This window comes from Ischnura elegans, chromosome 4, assembly GCF_921293095.1.
Source record: "Ischnura elegans chromosome 4, ioIscEleg1.1, whole genome shotgun sequence".
NCBI classification, from domain to species: domain Eukaryota; kingdom Metazoa; phylum Arthropoda; class Insecta; order Odonata; family Coenagrionidae; genus Ischnura; species Ischnura elegans.
The window spans coordinates 61,322,629-61,349,543 of NC_060249.1; the positions used below are offsets into that span (position 1 = coordinate 61,322,629).

The window sequence follows — 26,915 nt, forward strand, 5'->3', positions numbered from 1 at the left end:
ACTTGGTAAAATTGGGTCATGAGATCTGACAATGAGATAAGGAAAAGCTTTTGTAGTATGAATAGTTTGCCTTTTATGAAGAGTTCCTTTTTCCATGGTTTTTGTTTTCTTTTTATGAAGTGTTTTTTCCTACTTGACGCTACCAGCGTGATTTCTGTTCAAAACTGCTTTATACGGAGCACGTACATAGTTTTGTATCTTTCAAATAAATGCATGCTTTTCTGGATACAGTGTAAAATCATTTTTTAGAGCAGGCTTTTTTGCCACCTGGCAATCATCGATTCGCACATATGTCTTCACAAACATTTTCACTGCACATGTGCTTATTTACGACTCTAAATATTGCTTTTAAGATACTCATTTGCATGTGCATATTGCATTGCAGCTGCATGCCTAATGTAAAATGGTTTTCAAAAGACTGTTTTGTATTCAACCAGTTGTTAATTTTCGTTAAAGAATCCAAGCTAATTGTAAGTTAGACAAAAATATTTTAATTAAAATGATCATGAGATATTTACTACATAATTATTCATTTACTACTATTAATTATGTCTAAGATAATGACCTTTCTATCATACCATCCCCTAAGATGATGCATTTGCTCTTACTTCCTGCATTGAATTTGCTATAAAAAATAAATTTTTCCCGAAGTTATATGTATAATTATTATGTATTACATCCGGGGCCAGATTAGGGATGTGGGTGGCTATGGGCCCATTTTGGTAGGAGACCCACTATTTCAAGGTGTTGCAATTTGTAATGTAATGTTAGGAAATGCAAGTAACACAATTTGCTGCAAATTTATGAAAAATCTATACGTATAAGAGGGCATTTTTTTTCAACCTCTGATGGGTCAAGAATAGAAGACGAAGTGATTGATTAAGAATTATTTCTTTGTTATATATTGAGCACATTTGTGGTGTCCTTTCAACATAATTGCCTTGGCAATTGAGAAATTGGTTGTTCCTGTGGACAAGCTTCACTATACCTTCTTCGAAGGATGTTGCCGGGAATGACTTCAGGGAATTTTGCCTATATTGTGAAGCTCATCATCCGTTTGAAAACACTGCCCTCCGTGCCACATCTTCATTTCAGCATAAAGATGGAAGTCACACGGCGTTAGGTCGACATTGCACTGTGGGATTTCCCATTGAAATTGCTCAAGGAGCTGTTGCGCTGCATCTGGACTGAGATGACTGGCATCGTCACGGATCAGAACACTTGCAGAAGTTGGCATGCCTCCTCTTTTGTTTTGAATGGGAATGGGCATAATGTTTCATTCTGTTTCACAACTCTAGCCACAATGAATGCATTAAAAAATTCTTTTTTATCAGCCTAAAGGTCAAGAGATGTCAATGCTGCAACCATTCGGCAAGTTTTCTGGCTGTCACTCCGTAGTGTACACTTGGCGGGAGAATCAATAGGGTGGTTTCCTACTATTTTTTTATTGCCTAAATTAGAAAGATTATTACCCCTGGAGTACGTATTTCATGCTTTTAGACTTTTAAATGACGATACATCGATATCGATATACATATATCTATTTTTCATGATTAAATGAAAAGAGAAAATTTTCAAGCACCCGAAAATGCAACAGCTATAGAATGAATGTTGGGAAAAGCCCATGTGACGTCGTTCTGGTTCCCGCTGCAGCCAAGTGAGGTGACCTTGGAGCGAGGCTTTGAGTGCTAATACGACACAGGATGCTAGCAGGTACTTAGTGCTTGGCTTAAATAAGGATTATTAATGCTTGATCAAACGAAGGAAACTTTCTGACCATAGGCAGTTTTGATAGGTGATTATTAAGAGACGTTTCCCTGAGCTCTGTGCCTCATGTATGCGAGTGAGTGATGAATGAGTTCCATGTTTTGTGTGATTGAGAATGATGATATGAGATTGACTTTTGATTCAGCAAATGTGATATTTCTCATTGAATTCCCTAATGTTACTATATACATACATCAATATTTCCTTTTAAAACTTATTCTTGGCTAAGATTCTCTATTAGTTATTTAGTGCTCTGGAATTTTATAAATACAATGAATTAAATAATGTTTCTATTCAGGTAAAAATAAAATTAACTAAGGAAAAAATGAGAAGTAAATTTTTTTTATTCGACATTTTAAAATGTTCATCTGCTGATGAATGAGAACCCTTTCCAGTTACTAATGTTTTTTGTTTAGCTTCATCTTTGGTATACTGAGACATCCAAGCACTTCAGGGCAAAATGAGATAATGTATCTTTAGCTTGAAGCGACCTGCATTTCTCTATGAAGTAATCTGGTACAAATAAAGCCAGTGAATAAGCAATCATGAACAAGCCAAATTAGCATTGGTGAAATTATAAAATGACAATGATTGAGTGTATGGCATAGCAGTTACTGAATGCATTTTTCAAAATAATAGATGCCATCTCACTATAACTCAAACCATTTCTCTTCATAATGGCATCATTGAGATTGGTATGCCACCACTTGTAAGTCATTATACAATGATAGACTATAGATAGAATAGGCTGTAGACGCAATGAATGAATAAATTTTTTATCACAACTAGATCCCAATAGGATTCGAAGCAGGTATATGCGAGTAATTTCCATTTTTCCTTTTGAAAATGACTGCAATACAATTAAACTGGTCATCATGAAGATGATAAAATAAAAAGTTTGGAAAGTAAAACATTATGGTGATTCATTCAATAAAATTGTACAAAGTTAGCTAGCCAACTATGAAGAAAATGTTACCATATATGTATTATGTGTCGGGACTCATTAAAAATCATTTGCTAATTTCCAGAGGGAGCTGATGAATGGGATTATAATGTCATTACAGATTTGCTTCTATTTGATTCATAGCTACCTCAGATTTTCTATTTGGAATACATATTAATAAACTATGTTGGAATGAAAACCCAGTCATGAAGATCCTAAGCATCTAAAATTAAAATTCACATTTTTACATTTTCAAATTGAATTTACTTCAATTTTTGTGATTGACTCAACAAACTCCTGGAATTACTATATCCTTATTGATTGGAGGTCTCAGGCTTAAGAATAATAGATATGAAAAGATAATAACTTTTTATTCACAAAATAAACTTCCATTAAATTTTGACTGCCATTTAGGTGAGTAATAATTGCAGAATATTAAAAAAATAACTATTATCTTCTTAGTTCTTGTTCAAAACCTGATTCCTTGACAATGTTACGTTTAAAAAAAAATTAGACTTCCTAGTAACAATAATTATTTTAAATGTAAGCATCCTCTACGGCCATGATGCTACACTCAAATTGAAAAGGGACATATATGTTCTGGCACTTTTGGGTCAATTATCAATGAAAGCATTTTATGTGATATATAAATATCAAAAATATATGAGTAGCAGAAAGACGTAAAATACTTTTTCTCATCTCGTGAACATTAAAAATAAAATCGTGCCAAATGGCTTATGCATTTGAATAACAAGACATGACCTACTTTTCAATAGCAAATTTGAAATATACCGCGTCGATAACAGCAGAGTCGCCAATAGGAGATCGAGCAGTACTAAAAAACATCTGAATGACGAATATCCACGGTGTCAGAAAAACAGAAAGTTGAACGTATCTCGGAAGTATTGCATGTGTCTATTTTGATATCGCTTTTGCCGTTTTTCGAAGGCTTCAATGTATTTTATCCTATAATAGTTGACTATTAGCTGACATTCATGGTGACCTATCAGAACGAAGACAGTGCTGTTACAGAATACTTGCTTCTGAAGACAAGCGTGTGGTGACAAGTATACTTAACAAATATAAGCTCCTGTTGTTGATTTCTTTGACAAGTGGTTTATTAAAACCGCCAAAATGGTGTTAGCGGACTTAGGAAGGAAAATAACGCATGCTTTGCGTTCGCTTAGCAATGCCACAATTATTAATGAGGAGGTATGTTGATCAGCCTAATGAACAGATGTTAACGATGATACGATGTAGCTTTTAGCATTTACCCAATTTCTCCTTATAATTAGGATAAGCATATCTTTTCTATGATCTTGACCATGTATGCTATTGTTTTGCTGTTTTCTGTTTCTTTCAGTTGGTATTTAACTTAATAAGGGGACAACTAAGAATTTAATGATATTATAAGCTCTCTTTGTGTTTTGTATGCTTGAGAAAGTGACCTAGTAACATTCAACGTATTGCCTTTAATTTTAAAACGGTTGGAACTGATAATGTTAGGAATCCTGTTTTCCAAAGCTCTTAGTCCTGTAATTTTCTACATGTTTATTTTTGTGTGACAGTAATTAAGGCCCAATTGGTACCAAATGCACGCTCTCCGTATCTGCCACTCACAGATTCGGAGGAGAGACTGCTATCCTTTATCCGCTCTCTACACCGTTTATAAGAAGTCCTCCCTAGCAAAGGATAGAAGTTCGTTATACCCACACTGCGACAGACATCCCAGGACACGTGAATGAAAGCCAAAGGACACTTCGTAATTTTCATGTATCGCAGAACCACCTTTCCTCCAAATTTTCTTTAATAAACTTTGAATACTGCTTCCAGGGCTCTGGATACCACCAACGAAACGTGATCCTCTGTACATGATGAAGTTTCCATTTAAATACCTTAGTAATAAGCCAATTTTCCTTGTATACAATCCGTGCTTTGGGATTAATAATTTTCTTGGATGGAACGGAAGTGTAGCTGAGCAAATTTCTCAGTTTCAAAATGCTATTAGACATGTAAGCAACCTCTCAACACAGCTGAGATGGCTGTCATTGGTAGTGGCGCAGCATTATTGGGGGTTTATCCCCCCAGAGCTGAGAGAAACTTTTAAGTTTAATCCATTTAGCCTAATTTGATTAATGTACTTCTAGAAGAGTGTAAGGATTGATAAAATATCCCTCAGAAAGCCATAAAACTCACCATTTTGAACCATTTAAATGGTTCAAAATGGTGAGATAAATATCTTAAAAAATTTCTTGGGGAGGGCCCCCGCATCTCCTGGTTATCCTGGTGGATATACCACACATCTCAGGTCTAGTTGCGCCTAAACCCCCCCCCCCCCCCTAGCCTTAATTCCTAGCTGCGCCCCTGGTCAGTGGGAGCCACATAAGGCAAGGATGTGATATAAAATATTTGTAGACATACAAGTTACTTGTGAAATGGTGAAGTTTGATATTGTTTACATAAAGTGGTAAAAAAAAGGGGTAATATGCTGGATACTAGTAATGTTACATTCAGAGTGAGTTGAGGAGGAATGAGCTTTGTCCTCGTATGGATATCTAACATTTTTTTGCTAATTTTCAGGTTCTAAATGCTATGCTAAAGGAAATATGTGCAGCTTTACTTGAGGCTGATGTCAATATTAGATTGGTGAAAAAACTTAGAGAGAATGTCCGGGCTGTCATTGATTTTGATGAGATGGCTGGTGGTTTGAATAAAAGGAGAATGATACAGAGTGCTGTATTCAAGGAACTTGTCAAGGTAATTATTTTGCATTGCTAGAAAGCATATGCTTTTTCTATCTTGTCCAACAATTTCTATGACGTTGTTTGAGGTTGTTGCTAATTATTTCCCTCTGTCCCATAAAATGACAGCTAGTGGACCCTGGTGTTAAAGCCTATCAGCCAGTGAAGGGGAGACCAAATGTTATTATGTTTGTTGGCCTTCAAGGGTCTGGTAAAACAACTACTTGTACAAAACTGGCTTACTACTACCTCAAGAAGAATTGGAAAGCATGCCTAGTTTGTGCAGATACTTTCCGTGCAGGTGCCTATGATCAGCTGAAACAGAATGCAACTAAAGCGCGTATTCCATTTTATGGCAGGTAAGGCCCGAATGCAACTATAGCATATATTCCATTTTGTGGAAGGTAAGGCCCCATCTTATATAGCCATAAAATTATATCAATGCAGTAGAGTCTGAGTTATCCATTATTTGATTAACAGTTCATGCTTATATAATCCCTAGCCAGTTCCCCTAAATACTACCTTATCTTCCCTTCCCCACCTCTGAACAACGTTTTCTTTGGCAATGGTGTAAATACATACATAGAGATTCACAGAAAATGATCATGAGTCTCTTAGAAGTACAAATGTATCTACCTCTTTGGATTATACGTGTCTTCGGATTATCGCTATGTTCCTACCTCTCTAGAACGTATTAGTACCCGTCCCTCTTTTGTTCATCATCAGTGGCAGATTCAGGATGGATAAGCAAATAATAATCCCCTCGCCCCTAATCACTGAATAAAATTACGCTGATTGGAATTACCCCTTTCCCGTTAATAATCCCGTGATGACACTTGATACAAGGAGAGATTGCCCCCACACTCTGAGATTTGATCCTGAGTCTTCCCCTTTCCTCCACACCTTCCTCTTGCCTTTCATTAAAAAAGTTATAATTATTAAACAATTTTATGTTAACTTAGCATTATAGATATCTGTTCCTATGGGTAAGCATTGGAGAAATTTGACCATTTTAACAATTTTACATAAATTCTCCTATCGCCTTCATTTTAACCCAGTATCTTTCATGAATCATCTTTTGATCTGATTAATCTAATGATAATTACATTGATAGGAACTAGGAAGGTTCATCAAAATAACCATGGCCAGTGGCATATAGCCGGTGGGGAGGGGGGAGATACAGGGAGTGCATGTATGTAATTTCTAGGGATTAAAATGTTCGCATGTTTCTCAGAACCACCCCCCAAATCCCCATTTCATGCCCCCCACTCAACACCTCTGATTGTGGCCCCTAGTTAACGTAGTGTGATTACAAATTTCGACATTTGTTGAAATAGTATGGTTCATGTACTGCTTAAGATATACATGAGTGAGTTCTTTTAGATATAAATGTATCAGAAATTGGTAATTGGGAAGTAGGACATTGGCTGTCAAGAGTCTAAAATGAATCAATTTTCATCTTAGTTCTTTACATTGGTTCTTTAGATTACTTTAGATTGGAAATATGGATTATTCTTTGCTACTATGTGCTGTTATTGTGTGTCTTTGCCTGTGTTAATATTACTTTCACTCTCTCTCACTCACAATAGCTACACTGAAGTCGACCCTGTTGTCATTGCTCAAGATGGTGTCGACATGTTCAAGAAGGAAGGATTTGAGATTATAATTGTTGATACTAGTGGTCGTCACAAACAAGAAGAATCCCTCTTTGAAGAGATGTTACAAGTTTCAAATGCAATTGTGAGTTTCAATTATTCCACAGTTTGATTCAAGTTCACCTACCCAAAGTTAGACTTCTTCCCGATTCAAGCATAAATTTAGTCGTTTTTCTCTAATTGGCTTTGTTATCTGTGGCAACAATGATTTCTGTTAGTTTATGTCATGCTAACTTCTGTTTATCCTTCAGCATAAATTAAATTATAAAGGAATTTCATTTATAGGCACCCATACCTAGAGGGATTTTTAATCAATGGTATCTTACTTTTTGAAAAGTCATTTTGTGGGCACTTATTCGACTAATAATGTATTTGAGCGGTGTTTTGGTCTGATTATGTTGCATTAATTTTCATGGAAACGTGTTTTAGCATAGAAAATGTTTTGTGCTTTGCCTGAAATGGCTGAAAATTATGTAAATTTGACTTTCTTTAAAGTTTCCCAAAAAATTTGGCTACATTCTACAATGCTACCACATCGAGGAGGTCCTTGCCTCAGGAAGCATTAGACTTCTAAAGCAATTCTAAAATTGTGCTGCTTTCATTTTTATGGATAGATCTATCATCTTCATTTACAATCAGTTTTCTTTAAACTAAAAATAAGAATACCTATCACTACAAAACTAAGAATTCATGCGAAACATGAAATTAATAAGTTTTCTGATGATAAATCTTCCAATGGACTCTGGTAACGTTACTGCCCCTATTTAATATATGTAAATCGCTTCGTGTATTCAGGTTGCAAGGGTTGGCTTTGGGTTTACAAAGAAGAGGTGCCTGCAACATTTCACTTGACTTATCTTCCTTATGATTCATCCATTAGTTGTGTAGTTAGTTAATAAAAAAAATGAAATAAAAAACTGCTCAATCTAGTAGTTCTAATGCTGGGCTTAATTTTCAATGAACTCATCTATGTTTCTACCTCTAAAATTGTGCCAGGGGTATGAAAGTGGTGGACAAAAAATCCTCCTCAATGAGATTACCTTTAAATCTAATTTATAAAAGTTAAATTCCTCTACATTACTGTTGAGATGATTATTCTAGACTAGTGATTCTTACACTTCTTTTCATATCTTCAAGCCTCTGCGCCTGATATACTTAAGCTGTGGTTTTAAATATGAAATGCTTTACTTTAAATGATGATTCTGTTTTAGATATTTTTTTTCTGTGTCCCTTCACTCTATTTTCCATTAGTCTTCCTATGAAAACCATGTTTAGCTATGTTCGTAATTTTTGTGAAACAGCTAAGTCTTTTCTTAACCTTTGTGCATCATGAAGGAGTTTCACCATGTTACGCCAACCACCATCGCATTCATATAAATTTAAATTCACATTCCAGGAAGCTTCACTGAACTTGATTTTGATTGTTTGAGGCGTAACTTGGTGAAAGCGATTCATAATTAAATTAAAAAGAAGAGCTTTGTGCTTTCACATTAATATTTATTCACGACCATGGTTTCAACGTTAGGTGCCTGATGATGACGTCTAATGTTGAAACCATGGTCGTGAATAAACATTAATGTGAAAGCACAAAGTTCTTCTTTTTAATTGAACTTGACTTTTGAAAATTTTCCCTCCTCAGATGTCATTAAAAAAAATAATCATTGGTCACAAGGTTAATTTCTTCATCAGGCATTTTTGTGGATAGTAGTTTTTGTTTAGGGAAAAAATGCATTATACCATCTTAAGAAGATGATAAAAATCATTTTCAGAGACCAGATAATTCAATTTTCGTTATGGATGCTACGATTGGTCAAGCTTGTGAGGCGCAAGCTCGTGCCTTTAAGGAGAAAGTGGATATCGGTTCAGTCATTATTACCAAGTTAGATGGACATGCAAAAGGTGGAGGTGCTCTCAGCGCGTAAGTATATCTATTTTGACTTGCCTTCATGAAGCCCTACATAATATATCGCAGTTGCAATACCATTAGCATGTTTAAAAATTTATGTCCATGCTATTGGAAAGTATTTACTGGGTTTCAAACTTGTTAAGTATGCATTTATTTATTCGTCATTTAGATTTCAACTATTCATAATTAATGTTTTATACGTTAACCTCAGGTCTGTTTGAAATCGAATGCCATATTTGTTGGAGTAAATGATTTATCATTACTCATGTTCTACTTATTTAGTTATTTAATTATTTTTTCATGTTCTACCCTAAATGTTGTGATGGGTATATGTATGTGCATACTTAGGTTTTCTTGCTATGATTGTTTGAGTTAACTTCAAGATTTCATTTCTATGCCGTGATGTGTTAGTTGTGCTGAATTCCATTCGGAAATATCTGATATATTTTGTACAAGTTTATTTTGTGATATCTTTTGTATGTAATATCCATTTTATGTTCTCAATGGACAATTTGCCCAAAAACAATATTATTATTATTATGAATACAACAGGTCGCATTGTTACCCTCTGATTTTTGGCTTATTCCATCTACCACAGCACCATTGTCCTAATTTTTTTTCAACCATGTGTTCCTTTTCCTTTCTTTCCTACCCTATAAAATTCATTTTTAAATTCCATTTAAGAATATACATTGCATTATCAAAAGAAATTTTCCATTGTTGAAAACATATGATTGCTATTATGTGTTTGCAAATAGGTTGTCCGAATGTATTGTGCCAAATAACATGAATTATATGCCTAAGCGCTTATGTAAGTTATTTTAACATATTAAAATAATTTCACAAGGTACAATCTTGTAAGTTCCTAACAATTTCTTGTAAAGATTTTTTTCTCATGCATGATGAAATGTTTCAAGTCAAGCGTTATATATTCTGTGCTTTACTACTCAGTAATTCATCAAAAATAATTTTTTGTGTAATACCACGTAATCATTTTTTGTTTTAGGAATTGTGTATTTTATGCTTCAAAAAGTATTAATATAACTTTGTTTTAATCCTTTAGCGTTGCTGCAACCCAGAGTCCTATCATTTTTATTGGTACTGGAGAACATATAGATGACCTTGAGCCTTTCAAGACCAAACCTTTTGTTTCAAAACTTTTGGGTATGGGAGATATCGAAGGCCTGATAGATCGAGTTTCAGAACTCCGTCTAGATGAGAATGAGGAGCTTATGGAGAAAATTCGGCATGGTCAATTCACCCTACGTGATATGTATGAACAGTTCCAGAACATTATGAAAATGGGACCATTTTCTCAAATTATGGTGAGTTTTTTGTGATGCCTGTATCATGCATTAAAAAAATGTATTACAATTGAGCACCCCAAATCTGGAGTTTCCTAATCCTGCTATATTTCCAAGGCGTGCATTGCAGGAAGCACAATTGATGCTGAATACCGTATAAGCGCGTGTAAGAGGCGCACCTTTTTTCCCAAATATTGCAGCCGAAAATGGGGGTGCGCCTCTTACACAAACTTCTTATCTTCCCCCCCTCCCCTTCACCGGTTGCAAGTTCAAGGGGAACTGAGTGGCCTTGGTTTTCAGCGTGAGTCAGTCATCTGAAACCCTGGGTCAAAATCAAGCGGCAGGCAGGGGAGTTTCTCCCTTAGTGACGTATTTTTAAAATGCTCCTGTTTGAATTTCTTGCAAGCATCGCGCCGTCAAGTCGGTTCCCCAGAGGTGAACATTGAAAAGATCGCGCGGGGTGATTTGCTCCGGAGCGCGCGCTAAATTTATTGCCACGAGTGGGCATCCCGTGGCATTTATACTGCATATAGTAATATTGGTGTCAAAACCTGCGGTTAAAAAAAATCAAACGAGTGTGCTCATTGTTGGACTTAATGGTGGATAGAAGAAATCGGAAATGCTTATAAGTGAAGAGCGCTGAAGGAGAGGTCGAGGGGAAGAGGGCTCCCTCCCCTCCGTATATTAAAGCTACGAGCGAAGGAGCAAGGGAAGAACACGCCCGATCTTGCATGTGACGTCGTTGCCTTTGAAGCGAAGGGGCGAAGGCGCAGCTATGTGATATACGCAGTTTGCGTTGCCTGAGTTTCCAGTCCGTCTCGTCTTGTTTGAATGCGCTTATGCTACGCTTGTTTCTTCCGAAATTGTGCTGTTTGGACTATGTTGAATATTAGTAGCCTTATTTTAGCTATAAATCTTTGTGTCAATCAATTAGAGCTCAAAAAACTTAAATGCTGTAAGATATACGTCGCGTTAGGTCTAATTCTTTTTAGAACCTCGTGCGTGTCATACAATTGCTGAAAGATATCGGGATATCTTCGAGCTCAGAAGGTGACTCACGTAGCATTTGACCTCCAGAAACTCGGGGAATTGAACCTGGTAGACCGAAAAAGGTCAGTTGGTGGAATGGGGTAGGGATGAAACACGTTTCCATTGTTCCCCTGTAACTTGATATTTTCCTGTGGAGTCTCGGAAAGGAAAAAAACGGCAGAGGCATTAGCTGATGGAGAGCCGAGTGTAGTTCCGTTAGGCCCCTTGCACACATACCGATTTTGGACGGCCGGTAAAATATTGGCCGATATTTTACCGGCGAAGCGATGCTTGCACACACGCCGGATTTTTACCGGTCAAACGATACGTTTCTAAGTTTTTGAGCCGGCGTCGGCGATCCACAATGACAATAGCCGGCAGCTAACCGGCATTTTGCCGGTGCCGGCGTGTGGTCGGTACGTGTGCAAGCTCCAATGCTCGCCCATTGTTCACTATTGGAATGTGGACGGCCGATATTTTACCGGCCGTCCAAAATCGGTGCGTGTGCAAGGGGCCTTAAATCTACGACGTGGTTATTATCCTACGGCGCTGAGTTTGCCCCGATTGTTGGTCAATCTCTTGGGAAAGCTCATGCCATTTGCCTGTCGTGTTTTGCCTTAAAATTTTCCACGGCTGCAATTCTATTGCAATACTCCTGCGAGAGCTTTTAAATAAAATTGTTCGTGAGTAGGACAAGCAACGTAGAGCGATGGCGTATGCAAAGAGAGGATCGGAACTCTTTCTACTCCCTCTTATGCCGCCGCAGTTATCAAAATTTCCTCTTTCAAATAGTACTGAAAGAGGACATTTCGATAACTGTCGAAATTCCAGGCAACACCGCACGATAGGATAAAAAAATGTCGCAAAATTTTTTTTCTTTATAGCTTCGATCCTCAAAATAGGGGTGCGCCTCTTACACGTGTGCGCCTCTTACACAAGCTTATACGGTAATTGCATTCATCTTCATCTGTTGAAACCGTTTCCACCCCTAACAAAAATTCTCTGTCGAAAATAGGGAACACCATTATTATTATTATACTTAACTTGCCAATTCAGAAATGGCTACATTTACTACTAATGCAGTGCAGACATGACTCAACTTGTGCAGGTGGTACTTGGCCCTCCTGCAGAGTAGATGGAAGACTGGCATGAGTATTGAAAGACTTTTTAACACACTCAATGCGGATGCCTTGAATTCAATCCCCTTTTAACCTTGACCTTTAACCTTGACCTTTAATTTAACCTTGGATTCAAGGCATCCCGCGCTAGCCTAGGACGCGGATGCCTTGAATACAAGGCATCGGTCCCGTTAGGTTTCTCGGCCCGCCATCTGCCTCCGCGTCTTCAACTAGACCCTGCAATTGTGCCCAGCGTCTCAGTGTGTCTTCTCCTGTGACTGGATACAAGTCGTTTGCTTGCAGCAGATTTTTTGCCTTCTTTTTATTATAATTTTATTATAATATTTAATATTTTCTTTATTAATAGTGCAAATTTTAATAATTTTGAACTATGCATGATTGTATACGATTAAGGAAGACATAATATCTGATATTATTGCAAAATATTTTTTCCGCGTGGCGGTGTGTTATGATAAATTTTCTCAGCATTGAGTGTGTTAAATGCATTCTTTTTGTTAGTTATCTTAAAAAACAATTGTTGGATTTTAAGGAGGTACCATGGGGACTGACTGTCTGCACTTTGGGTGACTCATGTCCTTTAATCACATCCTCATAAATATGTTGTAGCCTTTGCAAGACCCCATTCTCACTGTGCCTAGACACATAACTTTAATTAAGAGTACATTTCTTGTAACAGTTTTGGGATCAATGTTGTGAAGCATCAATGCATGGAACGTAGGCTTTTGGAGCGAGATTCATTGATGTCGATGATTTTCGGGTGCAGCTGCATATTGCACGTTGTCATGCAAGCTTTCTTGGGCGTTGCAGGTCGCATCATCAGGCAGTGAATGAGAAATTATTGTTAACTTTTTAATGATATTTCTTGGAGTTTAGGTCAATAAAAACCAAGTTATAGCCAACGTTTCGATTTATTTAAAATCGTCCTCAGGGCTATGAAATAGAAAACATGAACAATATAAAATACAAAGATGACAACATACAACGATATACAATATTTTTACATAAAAATGCTACGATCGCGGTTTTTATACAGTAATATAATTTAAAGTATACACATATATAAGTAGGCATAAATGTCAAAATTTTTTGTGTATTCTATTCTGTTCTTATATATATATGTTTATACTTTAAATTATATTACTGTATAAAAAACGCGATCGTAACATTTTTATGTAAAAATGTTGTTTATCGTTGTATGTTGTCACCTTTGTATTTTATATTGTTCATGTTTTCTATTTCATAGCCCTGAGGATGATTTTAAATAAATCAAAACGTTGGCTATAATTTGGTTTTTATTGACCTAAACTCCAAGAAATATCATAAAAAAGTTATTAAACAAGGTCAAGAATAGAAGAGGAAAAGTAATAATGATACTAATTAAATTATTCTTATTCATTATTACAATTGACGAGTATATAATTGAAAACTTTTTCCAATTTCTCATTCATCGTCTGATGATGAGACCTGCAATGGCCACAAAAGCTGGCATGACAACGTGCAATATGCAGCTGCACTCAAAAGTTGTCGACGCCATCAATACATGATACCAGATACCCATGATACATATATTGTTTTCACGTCAATTTTTCCACAAAGTAAAGTTTTCTGTATTTTTTTATTTTCCCGAGATTTTGGTGTGTTGATGTTCAATGTGTTGCAACTGTTTTTGGCATCTATTCCATTATTTCTTTACAGGGAATGATTCCAGGTTTCAGCCAAGATTTCATGACCAAGGGTAGTGAACAGGAATCAATGGCTCGCCTCAAAAGATTAATGACAATTATGGATAGTATGAATGATGGAGGTGAGTGACAGTGGTTTTTCACATACCAATCTTATGAGTTTTTAAATTTTATTATTTTTCTCTGTTTTTGTTTGTTAGAGGTACTGTAATTATCATCTTTCTTTAATGCTATATGTCTACCAAGTCCACATTATTAGTCCAGTGTAACTTAAACATGAAAAATGCCATTGCATTTCTGAGTTGTGCATGCATATATCATCCCTTGTACTTAGTCTTGAATAATGATATTTGATGATGTAATATTTCTATAGGTGCTAAAAGTTTTATGAATGAATGTCAATATATGTATGCATGCATACCTAAACGTTTTTTAAAAATGTATTCCTCAATTTCCATCTGCATGTTAAGGCTAATATCAGGAAAATCAAGAACTATTACCATCATTAAAGCCTGAAATCATTAGTTTTTATTGTCCTTAATATAGGTGTCAGGGATTGTTTATTGTATAGTTTGAGGTTAATATAAAAATCATCAATTGGTTTTTATTATGATTGAATTGTTATAACGAAAATTTCAAAATAAGTTCATAGCATACTTTTATTTTTCTATTTCCAATATATACTTAAATTTTATAGAGATTTTTAATATTGAATGCTTGCTTTGAATTCCTATTTCCTTGAAAATCATACAACTTCAATCACAATAGCATTATTTTTATATATGCTGGTTGCTTACAAGGATTTGGAAGTACCTTTCAATGAAAAAAATGTCATTTTTCTCTGGTTGATTAGTTTACTATTTTTTACTCCATAAGCTGTAAGAAAGTTTTGTTATCAATGAAAAAAATTGTAAATGTTTTCATGGACTTTCAAATCTATGGATACGACCTTTTTCGAAAGAGGGATTATTTATGTGGATAAAACCTTTTTCCTGGCTTAGCCTGCTATTTACTTGATGCTTCTCAATTCAATCCATGATGTCAGCTTTTTCATGTGTCCTGATTTATTTAACAGTAGAATAACCAAGGAGAGGTGTAATTTGTATTTAATATATCACTATCTTGCTAATTTTAAGGCATCACATTTACAACAATGATTCTCTCTGATTTTGGAAGCCCTTCAACTGTGCTTTCATGGAGGCCTTTAAGAAACGGATGCTCTTCTCCTCTCACATCATAATTAAAGCTTAGAAAAGTGATAAGAATTTCTGGTTTTCAAGGCTGTCACGTAAATGATGATGCCTACTTAGCTGAAGAAATGGGTACTTCTTGTCTTGGTGGCGTAAATCTAGGCATGCTACATGCCACATAAAATTCAATTGCAAAGTTTGAACCCAATCTGATGGTGGCAATTGCACCAGCAAAAACCCAAAGTTATGGCATATTTCTATTGGGACCTCCTCACAGAATGGTAACAGCATAGTGATATTGATCATTTTCACGATTACTGAAATAATATATTTATAGAGCTTTGAAATAATTTTCAAGCCATTGATTGAACTGAATTTTTAAGTGCTATATCCCCGACAGGCTTTGGAAAAAAGTGGTGGTTTGATTCAGCCCCACGTTGGAAGTGCAGCAATTTCATGGAGACTTTACAGATTTGACTGCCTCTTTATGTACTATGAATATTTTTTTGCTATGTTATGACTGTATCAGTGAATTATTTTGTGTGATTTTCAGAGCTGGACAGTCGTGATGGGGCGAAATTGTTCAGCAAACAAATAGGTCGAGTGGTACGCGTGGCTCGTGGTGCTGGCGTCACCGAGAAAGAGGTCAAAGATTTACTCTCTCAGTACACCAAGTTTGCCGCAGTGGTCAAAAAGATGGGAGGGATCAAAGGACTATTCAAAGGTAAGCTAACAGTTCACTCACTCAATGATTCAACCTGGAAGTTGATTTGGATTGGTTAGGGTAATCTCATACTGAACTAAGCCACAGTTGTGTGAATATGACTCAGTCTCTGTAGGGGGGCCAATTCCTTTCCCTGGGCCACCTCACACTTTGAGGATTTTGTTTGGGGGTGTCAGGTTTCACCTGGAATTGCACACCGGTATCCATCAATCATTAGCATAGCACTCTACCTACTAGGCTACCATGCTCCCAACTCTGCCGAAAATTCTCATTTTGAATAATTGTTAAATTATTTGTTATGAAAACAAACAAGATTGCATGTCAGTAAATGCTGGGAATGTTTTATCTATCTTGAGACACACAGGCATTACCAAGAGGTACGACCTCACATGGTGCCACATCTCAGGAGTTGCATCAAAAGAAATCTACTACTTTCAAGTCAATTAGCTACAGTGACCTCTCACAGCTACAGTAACCTCTCATAGGCCCTAACGGTCATGTAAAATGTGCCTATCAGTTAGAGGTGCCCATAAGTTCTTGGTGACAATGAGAAAGCCTCATGTTTACTGTTTATGTTATCACAGAAATGTGATATTGTAGGAATTTAGGCAGGAAAGTGGGCAGACTCTGCAACTTCAAGCATTTCTAGTAAAAGTGGTCCAGAGACAGGAGAATTATTTGTCCTCATGTTTGTGAGCCATTCATAGAGGACACTGCCCAATTTTTTTCCCGATGGAATCATTTTTTATCGTTTTCATTGTGATTTTCCATCTACAAGCTCACACTGGTCTCCTTCTGCTGCGGAATAGTAACCATCTGAGTCCTACCATCACCAAAATAAACCATTCATTTATGGACACTCCTGTTACCTTAAATGTTATTTGCTCGGACTATTTCTATTAGGAAAGACCCTTCAGCATTGTATGATAAAACCGATTTGCCCCCTGCTACAAAAACAGAATGAACTGTTGCAACGCACAAGTCACAAGGTGGTGCAGGTGGAGAGGCTTGAAAGGTTACGTACATGATATGTGGAATGCCTTTTAGTGTTCCATATCCAATGGAAGATAGCTGCTAATTGGCAATGTATGATTGCTATCATAGGCGGCCTAATGAGGGAGGGTAGCAGTTTCCCTACGGGCCTCTTACTGAGGCCTCCTTCATGGCTGCTTATTGTTAACCTCAGGCCCTACACCTCCATTAGGCATTCCTTTGTATCACCTCTAAAATTCATCCCTTGACACCATATTGTTTATTTCCTGTCTGCAAGTTGTGTTTCTGTGGACTGCTGCCCGCTACATACATATGTATGTATAGACAACCACTATCTTGAGGATCCAATGCATCTGGATGAGATGCTCTAAATTTGGGATTAGCACTTCCAAGAATGCATTCCATGATACCCTTTTGTTCAATGCATTGGCAGATTTAGGGGGGCACGTGCCCCCCCAGGTCTTAAAAAATTGACAAGATTTTTATTGCGGTTATCGTAACGCAGTGGCGGTTTGCCCATAAGGACTCTCGGACGCCGCCCCTCCCAAATATTCGAAAAAGTAAAAAAAAATAAATATCCATTAATTTATAATTATACATCTGATTAATCAAAGCGTTTTTTCAGTCCCATGCATCGAAAGTGTTGGAAAAACACGAAAAGAAATAGCGCGAGAAGTTCGTATTTGTAGCCGTGGGGCGCTGGCCAGAACGTCCCAATCCATCCCCATGCAGTTATATGGAGAGTGGTAGTGGTGGGGGCCGCTGGTGCTATGACGCGTCTAACGTTGTGTCTTATGGAAGTCTTGGGACGTCGTCCGAAAATGCGCAGAGCGACGTATGAGTTGATATCGCTGCGCAGGCCGGCGGGCGTATAATCTGGCGTCTACTTGGTGCTGCCACAGAAAAGGGACCTACGGAATCAGAATGGTCACTGTACTGGGTGTAGTTATACGATTTTAATTTTTAATTACTGGTAGGTATTGCTACAGTAAATTAATTATCCCATTATGCTTGCGTTTTTTTGGTGTTTGAATTCCGGAACACATAAAATCCAACCAGTTAAAGGCCGTATTGACGAAGGAAAACTATTCTCGAGTATTTGACACAGTTATCTTATGATTACGAATTTCAAGAACCTTGGGGAAACTAATATTATAATGTTTAGGCCTGAACAATGTATTCATATATTCCCGATGTTTAGAAATGCGGTACCTATTTTTCAGATAAATTTATCAAAAGACCTGCAGTATTAGGAAAAATCAGTTTACATTCCCCACTGATTTATAATTTAAGAAATAGGCGCGTGCGTGATAGGGTGAAGGATTAAACATGATTTAACCCGTAAAACGTGACTTTAAATAGAGTCATTCAATGAATGTCAAGAAGTGCCGCGTACAACGCACCTTTTGTGTGTAGGTTCATCATTTTTCTAGCCGTCCTTGTTTTTTTAGTTCATGTTCACCTAATTCCTCAGCGGCAGAGCGGTAGCTGTCTGACGGAAAATGTCCACTTCGGTCTGATTAAAGTGGCTTCGAAGAGTTCATATCAGTGCGGAGATCCTTACAACTCCTATCTGTGGCTCAGAGTCGTCTTCTTTTACGATCTAGAATTTATATTCTATTATATCATGGCAATGATTTCGAAGGCATGGTTATTCCAAATGCGACCCGTTGGCGTCTCGTGTGTTTGCCACATATGAATCTTAGACTCAAGGAGATGGTCCGTGACGTCCTTGTTTGTTTGAATGCCTTTGCTGATCTTAAATTCGCCCGTCAGCTGAATCAGCATTAGTGGACCACGACTTCTATCTCCCTTGAGTCGTCCTTATAGTAACGGCAAGACTCTCGGAAGGAACGGAGTGAAATGAGTTCAGACATCATTTTCGAGGAGTTAACTGTGCGTAATTGCCGATTAAGAAGTTTCTTAGCGCTGTGTGTACATTCAAGAAGACAATTTTGAATTAATCAACATTGCTTTTTTTTAGGGAAATATAGGGAAAAATTGTCCCAATTCTGTGTCCAGGCACCTTGTTCTTTTTGGTCGTATTTTTCGTCGGCCTATTTTGTGTCGTCCCTTGTTTATTTATAGACTAGTGCCCTTGCCATGCGTTCAATGGGAAAGAAATTGTTGTCCGGCGCTGATTTCAACGAACTTGTAATTGATCACTTTGCTGGACAAAAGGAAAGAAGGATGGACTTCTGCAATATAACTAAAGGCATATGAGTATTTAAGATTTTGTTAAAAATGTGTGAGAAATGTTTAATTATTGATTTTAAATCATACTGTATTCAAGAAACAACGCGAACACCGCCATCAAAGTGTACATCTGCAATGGCAAAGCGCGCGCATTCTAGTAGTGTTTTTTGCCTAGTGGAAGTCTGTGACACTCCCCTCCCTCCTCAGGTGTTACAAGTGTCATTGCTACCTAAATCATTGCAAATGTTGTATAGATTTGACAAATAACGCATTATGATTGCAAAACGAAGAACAGAAGTGTATTGCGGGCATATCCGCACGAATGTAGACGCTAAAACCTAAAGTTACGTATTTTCGTTTGTATTTGCAAAATATCGCAGCAAATATATTTTTATTCTTCAAGATCATTGATCAGTATCATCGAGAGTCCGGACTAAGCCGATCCGTATGACCGAGAGTCTACTGCATTTAGTATTTATTAATCAAGCTTTATTAGGAAAACTAGGTATTTTTGTTGAAAAAAACGGGACGTTTGGCATCACAGAATTTAATTCCTAGATTGCCGTAAAAACTTAATAAAATACACGAAATATTAAAAAATTATGACCCCCCGGTGGAGTGCGCCCCCCCTACCATTTGACTCACGAGCCGCCACTGTCGTAACGTTCGTTTTGTTTTGAATACCCATTATGGAGCCGCAGTCATTTACATAATTTTATAATAATAACTTTCATATTAAACTAAAGAGAATATTTCACTTAGTAATTTTGGCATGTTGTTTTTAATCTCAAATGTGATAAGACCGTTTACCTGTCAGACCCTTGTGCCCAAAAAATTCTGGATTCGACCATGCCCATGTGCGCATTTTATTTTCACGGTTTTGTTTTTTAATTTTCGTCGTCCTCTTTCTCCCAGCTATTGATAGGAATTCAGAAACTTTTAAGGGGTAAACCTTCCATTTTTTTAGAGATGATCCAGAAATCCATAACTATGGTATCCATATAACAGAAAAATTTTGCCCAACAATAGCCTGTGTTGTTAGTTGGAGTGGCCATACAAGAAAGGTTCAATTCTCATACAAATGCATATCCTTCTGCTGGGGAATTGAATTCTATCCTTCAGTCAGAAGTTTCTGCAAGTCCATGGTGTCTGTGAGAGGAGGTAACACTGTATTTTCCAAGGAAAGCTTGCCCAGCTTTTCCTGGGGAAAGCACAGATATCTAGACTCTCTGGGTGTCGTCTATGTGAAAATATATAGATGGTCTCCTGACCCATGTATTGGGATTTATCATAATTTCATAGTGATAATTGTTTGCTGGGTTCTTGAAGTCTCTTTAAAACATTTTCTGTGTCGTATGTATGCTGTTACTTATTAAATTTTTAGCTTTACCCCTATTATCAATGAATCTATTGTCACCGGCTGCCTTCCCATCTTTGGAAATCATCTTAATAATGCGGGAAAGTCACTTTTTTAATGATACTTATAAGAATGTGTTTATAGTGTGATTACATATTTTGAATGCTCTTCAACTCTTGCGGCAAATTATTTAGGACTTTTATAATGAGCTATGAACAGTACTTCTTTAAATTTAGGATGAAAGGTGTAGATACCTATTATATTTCCTTATGTCTTTTAAAACTGCTCTTCTTTTTTAGGTGGTGACATGGCTAAGAATGTTAATCAGGCTCAGATGGCAAAACTGAACCAGCAAATGGCAAAAATGATGGACCCAAGAGTACTGAATCAAATGGGTAAGTATTTGGCATCTAGTTTTAGTGTTTACAGTTCCTAAGTGCACCAAGTTTCAAGAGACACAAAGGTTGGTAGAGCTTATGTTGTGCACCTTTTGTATGGATTTATGTCTCCTGTTAGAAGACCGTTCTCTCATATGTTACAAGTGTATTTCCGTTTTTCCATTGTAGTATAAACTACAAGGACAGAAATAATGGCTGGAAGTTTCAAAGTTTGTGTGACTTGTGTAAATTTGTTTGGGGACAAAAATATTATACACAGCTTCAGTACATCCATGAGTAAATTATGTACCAATTAGCATAATATGTTTTGGCCAAAGTAATTTTTTGAAAGTATCTTTGATATGCTTGATTTATGTGTAGGTGTTTAAACCTCACATTTTACGTCTTGTGTACGGATATGCATATCTGTGCATGCATAAATTGCATATTGGTGATTATATGAATGGAATTTTTATTAGTTTATGGATGTCAAATAACGATGCACAAAGACTCATTCAAAGATAATTTTATAGAAAGCTGTAAAAAGTACGGCAAAAACAGATTCAAAGATCCTAAAAGAGCACTTTCATATTAATGGTTGTGCCTACCATTTTTTGAATTGTTGTTTGCCCATGGTCCTCAAAGATAAATATGTCCTCCATTAAATAATTCCATGATGAAAAAATTCCACCCCCATGTTCTTTCCAAAAGATCTCCTCTGCCAAAATGTTAGCAAGCCCAGTAATGAATTAGGGATTACATTAGACTCTCATTAATATGAACAACTTTATCATGAAGTTCTTGTTTTTACAAAACAAATCATTGGTGCCAACTGAAAGGCGTATCCCATCTATTGTTAAAGAAACGTCATTACGAAATTTTTGTAATTACAAAATTATGAATCCCAGTCCCAGTCCCGTGCGGTTACGGAAAGAACTTTATTATGAAGTTGAACAGATAAACTGCATTCAGGTGACCCCTGCATTACGGCTTAAAAATTGGCAATACAGTAAGTCTACTTCATACGAACTTTTGGAGATATGAAAATTCAGAGAATTCAAGTGCCCCAAACTTTCAAATTTGGCACCTTTGGTGTTGGCCAATGCGGTGCGGTGTGGCACAGAGGAACTTGCACTTTGTGCATAGTCTGTACAAAGTATCAATTAATCCATTGTGAAGTAAAGAACTGTTCAGCTCTTCGTCCCTGCAGATGGCAAATTTTTTTCGGGTCCATCTGCGTCGTATGTGCTAGATTAGTTCATCATCAACCCTCAATTGCGTCATGCAGTAGCCAAGGTGTTGCACACATAGATGTTGTTGATGCCAAATGGTCTTGAGAATGGGGAGACGACAAGAAACTGAAATGAATTTGGGGGGCAATAGCTAGGCAGTCGAAAACTATTTTTCATTGGATCATTTTTCAAGCAGATGGCTTCAATGAAAAATAGGAATATTTTTACATGTTTATTATTTTGTAAGAAATATACCTCATTAGTATGAAGAATGAATCGCTTTCACAAAGTTACGCCTCAAACCATCAATTTTACCCCATTAGTCTCAAAAAATTCTTGTGAGTGCAATTAATGCTTATTTTCGTATAAATGATAAGGAGCTATTGTCATATCAGATCCATCATAAGTCAATTTAATTTCTAAAACTTCTTATGAACTTCGTTATTACTAACCTCCGATTTTGGTCCTGTTAACTTCGTAATAACAAGAGTCTACTGTATAATATACAACATAGGTATAAAACAATACGTAGCTGTTGATTCTGGAGCAGATATAAACATTTCAAAGTCAGTATGGAGGTTTCTGTGGTAATTAAATGGATAAATGTTTTCTGGGTTAAGACCGCATTGATTCGTGTTAGTGGACGACAGTTTTGGGTGCATTCCAGCTCTTGTCTTCAGGTCCTAATGATCTGCAGAGCTTCAACTGAAACTATCATCACCTAAAGTGAACGTGTAATAAAGATGTTTTTTTAAAGCAAATTTAGGACTGGGTATTCCTTTCTTACAATTAACTAGTTTGGCAATCATATACTACATCCATGCCGTGGATGGTGGCAAATCTACCCAGGTGGGATTCGAACTCCTGACCTCTAGGATGGGATGTTACCCTGGTGCCACCGGCTGTCAAATGAATCAATGTGGCCTTCACCTGGAATACATTAATGCATATCAAAGTCACCTAAAAATATAATGAAATCAAAACTTGAAGCTTGTACATGGTAGAAGAGCTCCTTACTATCAATAGCAGACACTTTGTTACTTCCACAATATGTTTAAAAAAATTAAGTTCTGCGGCTTTGAACTTTACTATTAAACCATATTTCTCTGAATATAGTCCCCCTCTGAATATATGTAGTCCCCACCCTTATTTTGTGGCTTCAGTTTCGGGGAAAATTTTTGAAAATACGTTTGAATATAGTCCCCCTTTAACTTTTACCACGAGCATTTTTGGAAAAAAAGGGGGTACTGTATCGATGGCTAAGTTTTTAACAACACGTATCTCAAAAATTGTAAATTTTCAGGAGAGCAAAAAAACGATTAAATTTTTCTAATTGTACGCTAAAATTAAAAACCAAAAATTCACAAAACCGAAAAAAAAGCATAAACTTGCCAACAAAGAGTTGGCTTTTGCTTGAATTTTATTTTTTAACGTTATTACACTTTGATTAAGATACCTGTGTCAAACCGCTGAATTTGAGATACATGTTGTTAGAACATAGCCATCAATATTCTGATATTTACCCTGGGACTGATATTTACTTACTACAGTGGAACCTCGTTAAAGCGACACTCCCGCTATTACGAGAGATAGCCGATGCACCGTCAATTGACCCTATAATAACCGTGTTAAAAAATTCGTTTTTACGAGACCCTTTCGGCGTTGGCTCTCGCCATAGCGAGGGTTTCACCGCCGGAAGACTTTCATCAAGACTCCTTAACCTCTGTAACTGCTAGCGATCTGTTAGAAATGAAGTTAATGGTGTTCTCAGTCTCAAATTTATGTGGTAAACTGTCGTTCGATAAATATAATGATTGACGAAACAATGCTTTGCATGATTTTTATTCAGTGCGGCGCTTATAAATTGTTTGAATAGTTAGTCGTTATTTGAGTAAGGAAATTTAGTGATGCAAAAAAACATCGCCTTTCGTCTGGATTTATGCTTACGTTTATCGGATAGATGTTTATCTGTCACCGCACCACTCCTGTTCCTGTATATCTGTTCGCAACAGGTATATTGGCTATTACTTGCTCCATCTCCGTTAAAGCGACAATTCGCTATAGCGAGTGTTTATTAGTGCACCGTGGGGTGTCGTTATATCGAGGTTGCACTGTACTTTTTATTCTGGGGGTAACAACGTGTCTGTTATTGATAACTACTAAAAATACTTAAGAATTATTAACATGTGCATTTTCGTTTTCCAGGCGGTGTGACTGGTTTGCAGAATATGATGAGGCAATTACAACAAGGAAGCGGTGGTTTAGGCAATCTAATGGGAATGGGTAAGCCATAGCCGTGCAAATTTGGACTCGAAAGTATCCGTTCATACGAAGCAGGCCCAATTACAACCAGCCAGTAAAGTGCCAGTGTTACTTTTTTTTGGTGCTTCCATTGGCCTCGTGGCCTCGATTTAAGTGTCATCATTTACACCACCTATTTCTATGCCAGTGGGACTCCCGAGAAAGTCTCAAGACACTGTACAAGGAAGAAGACGTTTGTTTTCATGCCCTCATCATGGGGTTTCATGGGCTAGTGTTTTTTGATACTGACAAGGGAATGTGTTTATATTGCGTGGCATTTTGGATATTGTTTGGAGATAAATATATAGAACACTACAATGATCGAAACTGACAATTTTTTTTTTTTAAGATGAATCCTAGAAACTGTTGTTTTGATTCACTTGGATTATCTCCATTCCATCTTATTGTTGGGAAAATGTTTATTTTATCTTTTTGTTTTTTTTTTTGAATGGAGGCTTGAGAGAGATATAATAAGAATTAATGAGGTAAGCAAAAACCAAGTGAGCATGGATGTAAAAATATGTAAATAAATTTTTCTTGATGAAGAAAGATTTTTGTTGATTTTTTATCCTTTCAGAGCATTTATTCAGAATATCTCACTCAAATACTTTGAACTACAAAATATTTTTGCATGCTAAACCACTGGTTTGAATTGTCATATCATGAATCAATTTAAAGCCACAAGTTTATAAGCGCATTTATTGACTGTAAAAAATTGGCATAAATATCCTCGTTCCTGGAATTGGCTGCATGTATATATATTTTTTAAATGAGCAGGTATGCTATTTTGCTGACTGACTACTAGAAAAAAGAACTTTAGCGTGCACCTTTTGCTGAGAGTTCATAAGCCGAATTCATTCAAATTCAATGTCCTCAAGTATAGGGGCAAAATTCAGCATAATCTAAAAAAATATTTGTAGAAATTCAGGGAATGCATTAATGCTACTTAACTAGCCTCATTTTTGGAACATCCCATGTTTAAAACTTGCACTATTGCCTCAAAATTTTCTGTGTTTGTAGTGCTGTACTTGTCCACCCCATTTCAAATTTGAAAGTTTAACCTTAGCTTTTCTAACCAGAGTCATTATTTTATATTTGAGATAAGCCCTGAAAATAACAAGATAATAGCTTGTATGTTGAACATGTAATTCATCATGGAAAAAGACTGTGCTGTCATGGAGTCAATGGTACACTTCCATATGCATGTGGATATGTTGCACAGATGAAACATGTTATCTCTATGAGGTAAGTAATCTTCCAGGCTAAACTTCTCTTTTAGTGTGCGTTTGCCATCCAATCTAAGGTGCTAATGCTCAGATAAATTTTAGTCCTAAAAAATAAAAGTATAAATACATATTGAATTTGGAGAACTTAGTCATTTACAGAACTAATTCAAATCAAATTTTGGCTTTAAAATCTTTGAACGGATGGAAAATGTAAGGATAGGCTGCACTTTTCCATAGTATGTCTTAAAATGCAGCTGATTAATGCAAAGACATATCATATACTTATCGAGTCACCCCTATAAAATATTGATTAAGGTAATGCCTAATATTTCATTTGTTCCAACTATGTATTATAACGCTCCTGAGACCATGTGCAGTCACTCATCATATTCATATCTATATTGTGCACCTAATGATCTTACCTAACACAGTTGATGCCACTTCCCGTCCTATGCCTGAAAAAAGTATTTTTCCAAAACGAAAACACTCTCAAAGCATGCATTTGCAAGGGATTTGTAAGGCATGTATAAAATGTATTTCCAGACATGGCATTTTTCAAACATTTTCCCGGATGAGGGGGGGGGGGGGGGTCGCCCCCCAGGCCCCCATCACCCCTAGGTATACAACTTACGCCATTGCTCTGATGGAATTTGGGAAAGAGAGAACAAGAAATGTTGACCCTCAAAGCCTAGATGTATCTGGAAATAAATGTACTCCATATTAAATCAATAAAACAATGGTGAATTTAGTCGTTCCCTCGACAAGTTCCTCACACAATCCGTTCTTGGGATCACAATCAGTACTGTATTAGATTGCTGGAAGCAAGACGGGAAGGGGGGGTCAGTGAATGCTGTGTTGCACCCAGGTGATTTGATAAAAGCAGCAGGTGACATCATTACTCTCCCTGCACCTTTCCGTGAAAGAACTTCCTCTTTCCCAGCTAGTAAAGCTGTATTCCTTGATATACTGAGACTCCGAGCAGTGGTGTAGCCAAGGGGAGTTTCCAAGGGGTCCAGACCCCCCCGAAATATGAAAACTCAAAAATTTCAAATCATAAAACAAAACAAAATATTGAAAAATCATAAATTTACAAAATATTTCTTTAACAAATGACGTTTTTCCGATTATGAAAAGTTTTTAAATTAGTTTAAAA

The 26,915-nt window shown here is 36.7% G+C and overlaps 1 protein-coding gene across 1 annotated transcript; it reads left to right on the forward strand.

The window, feature by feature from the left end:
• The first annotated feature begins 3,558 nt into the window (after nucleotides 1–3,558).
• On the forward strand, nucleotides 3,559–25,085 carry LOC124157569 (signal recognition particle 54 kDa protein). Its single transcript, XM_046532407.1, has 10 exons — nucleotides 3,559–3,922; nucleotides 5,291–5,467; nucleotides 5,581–5,810; nucleotides 7,041–7,191; nucleotides 8,876–9,024; nucleotides 10,076–10,337; nucleotides 14,180–14,288; nucleotides 15,910–16,080; nucleotides 20,926–21,021; nucleotides 24,441–25,085. Exons 1-10 carry the CDS (start codon nucleotides 3,845–3,847, stop codon nucleotides 24,527–24,529), a joined length of 1,512 nt encoding a protein of 503 aa, XP_046388363.1. The 5' UTR covers nucleotides 3,559–3,844; the 3' UTR covers nucleotides 24,530–25,085.
• Nucleotides 25,086–26,915: the final 1,830 nt, after the last annotated feature.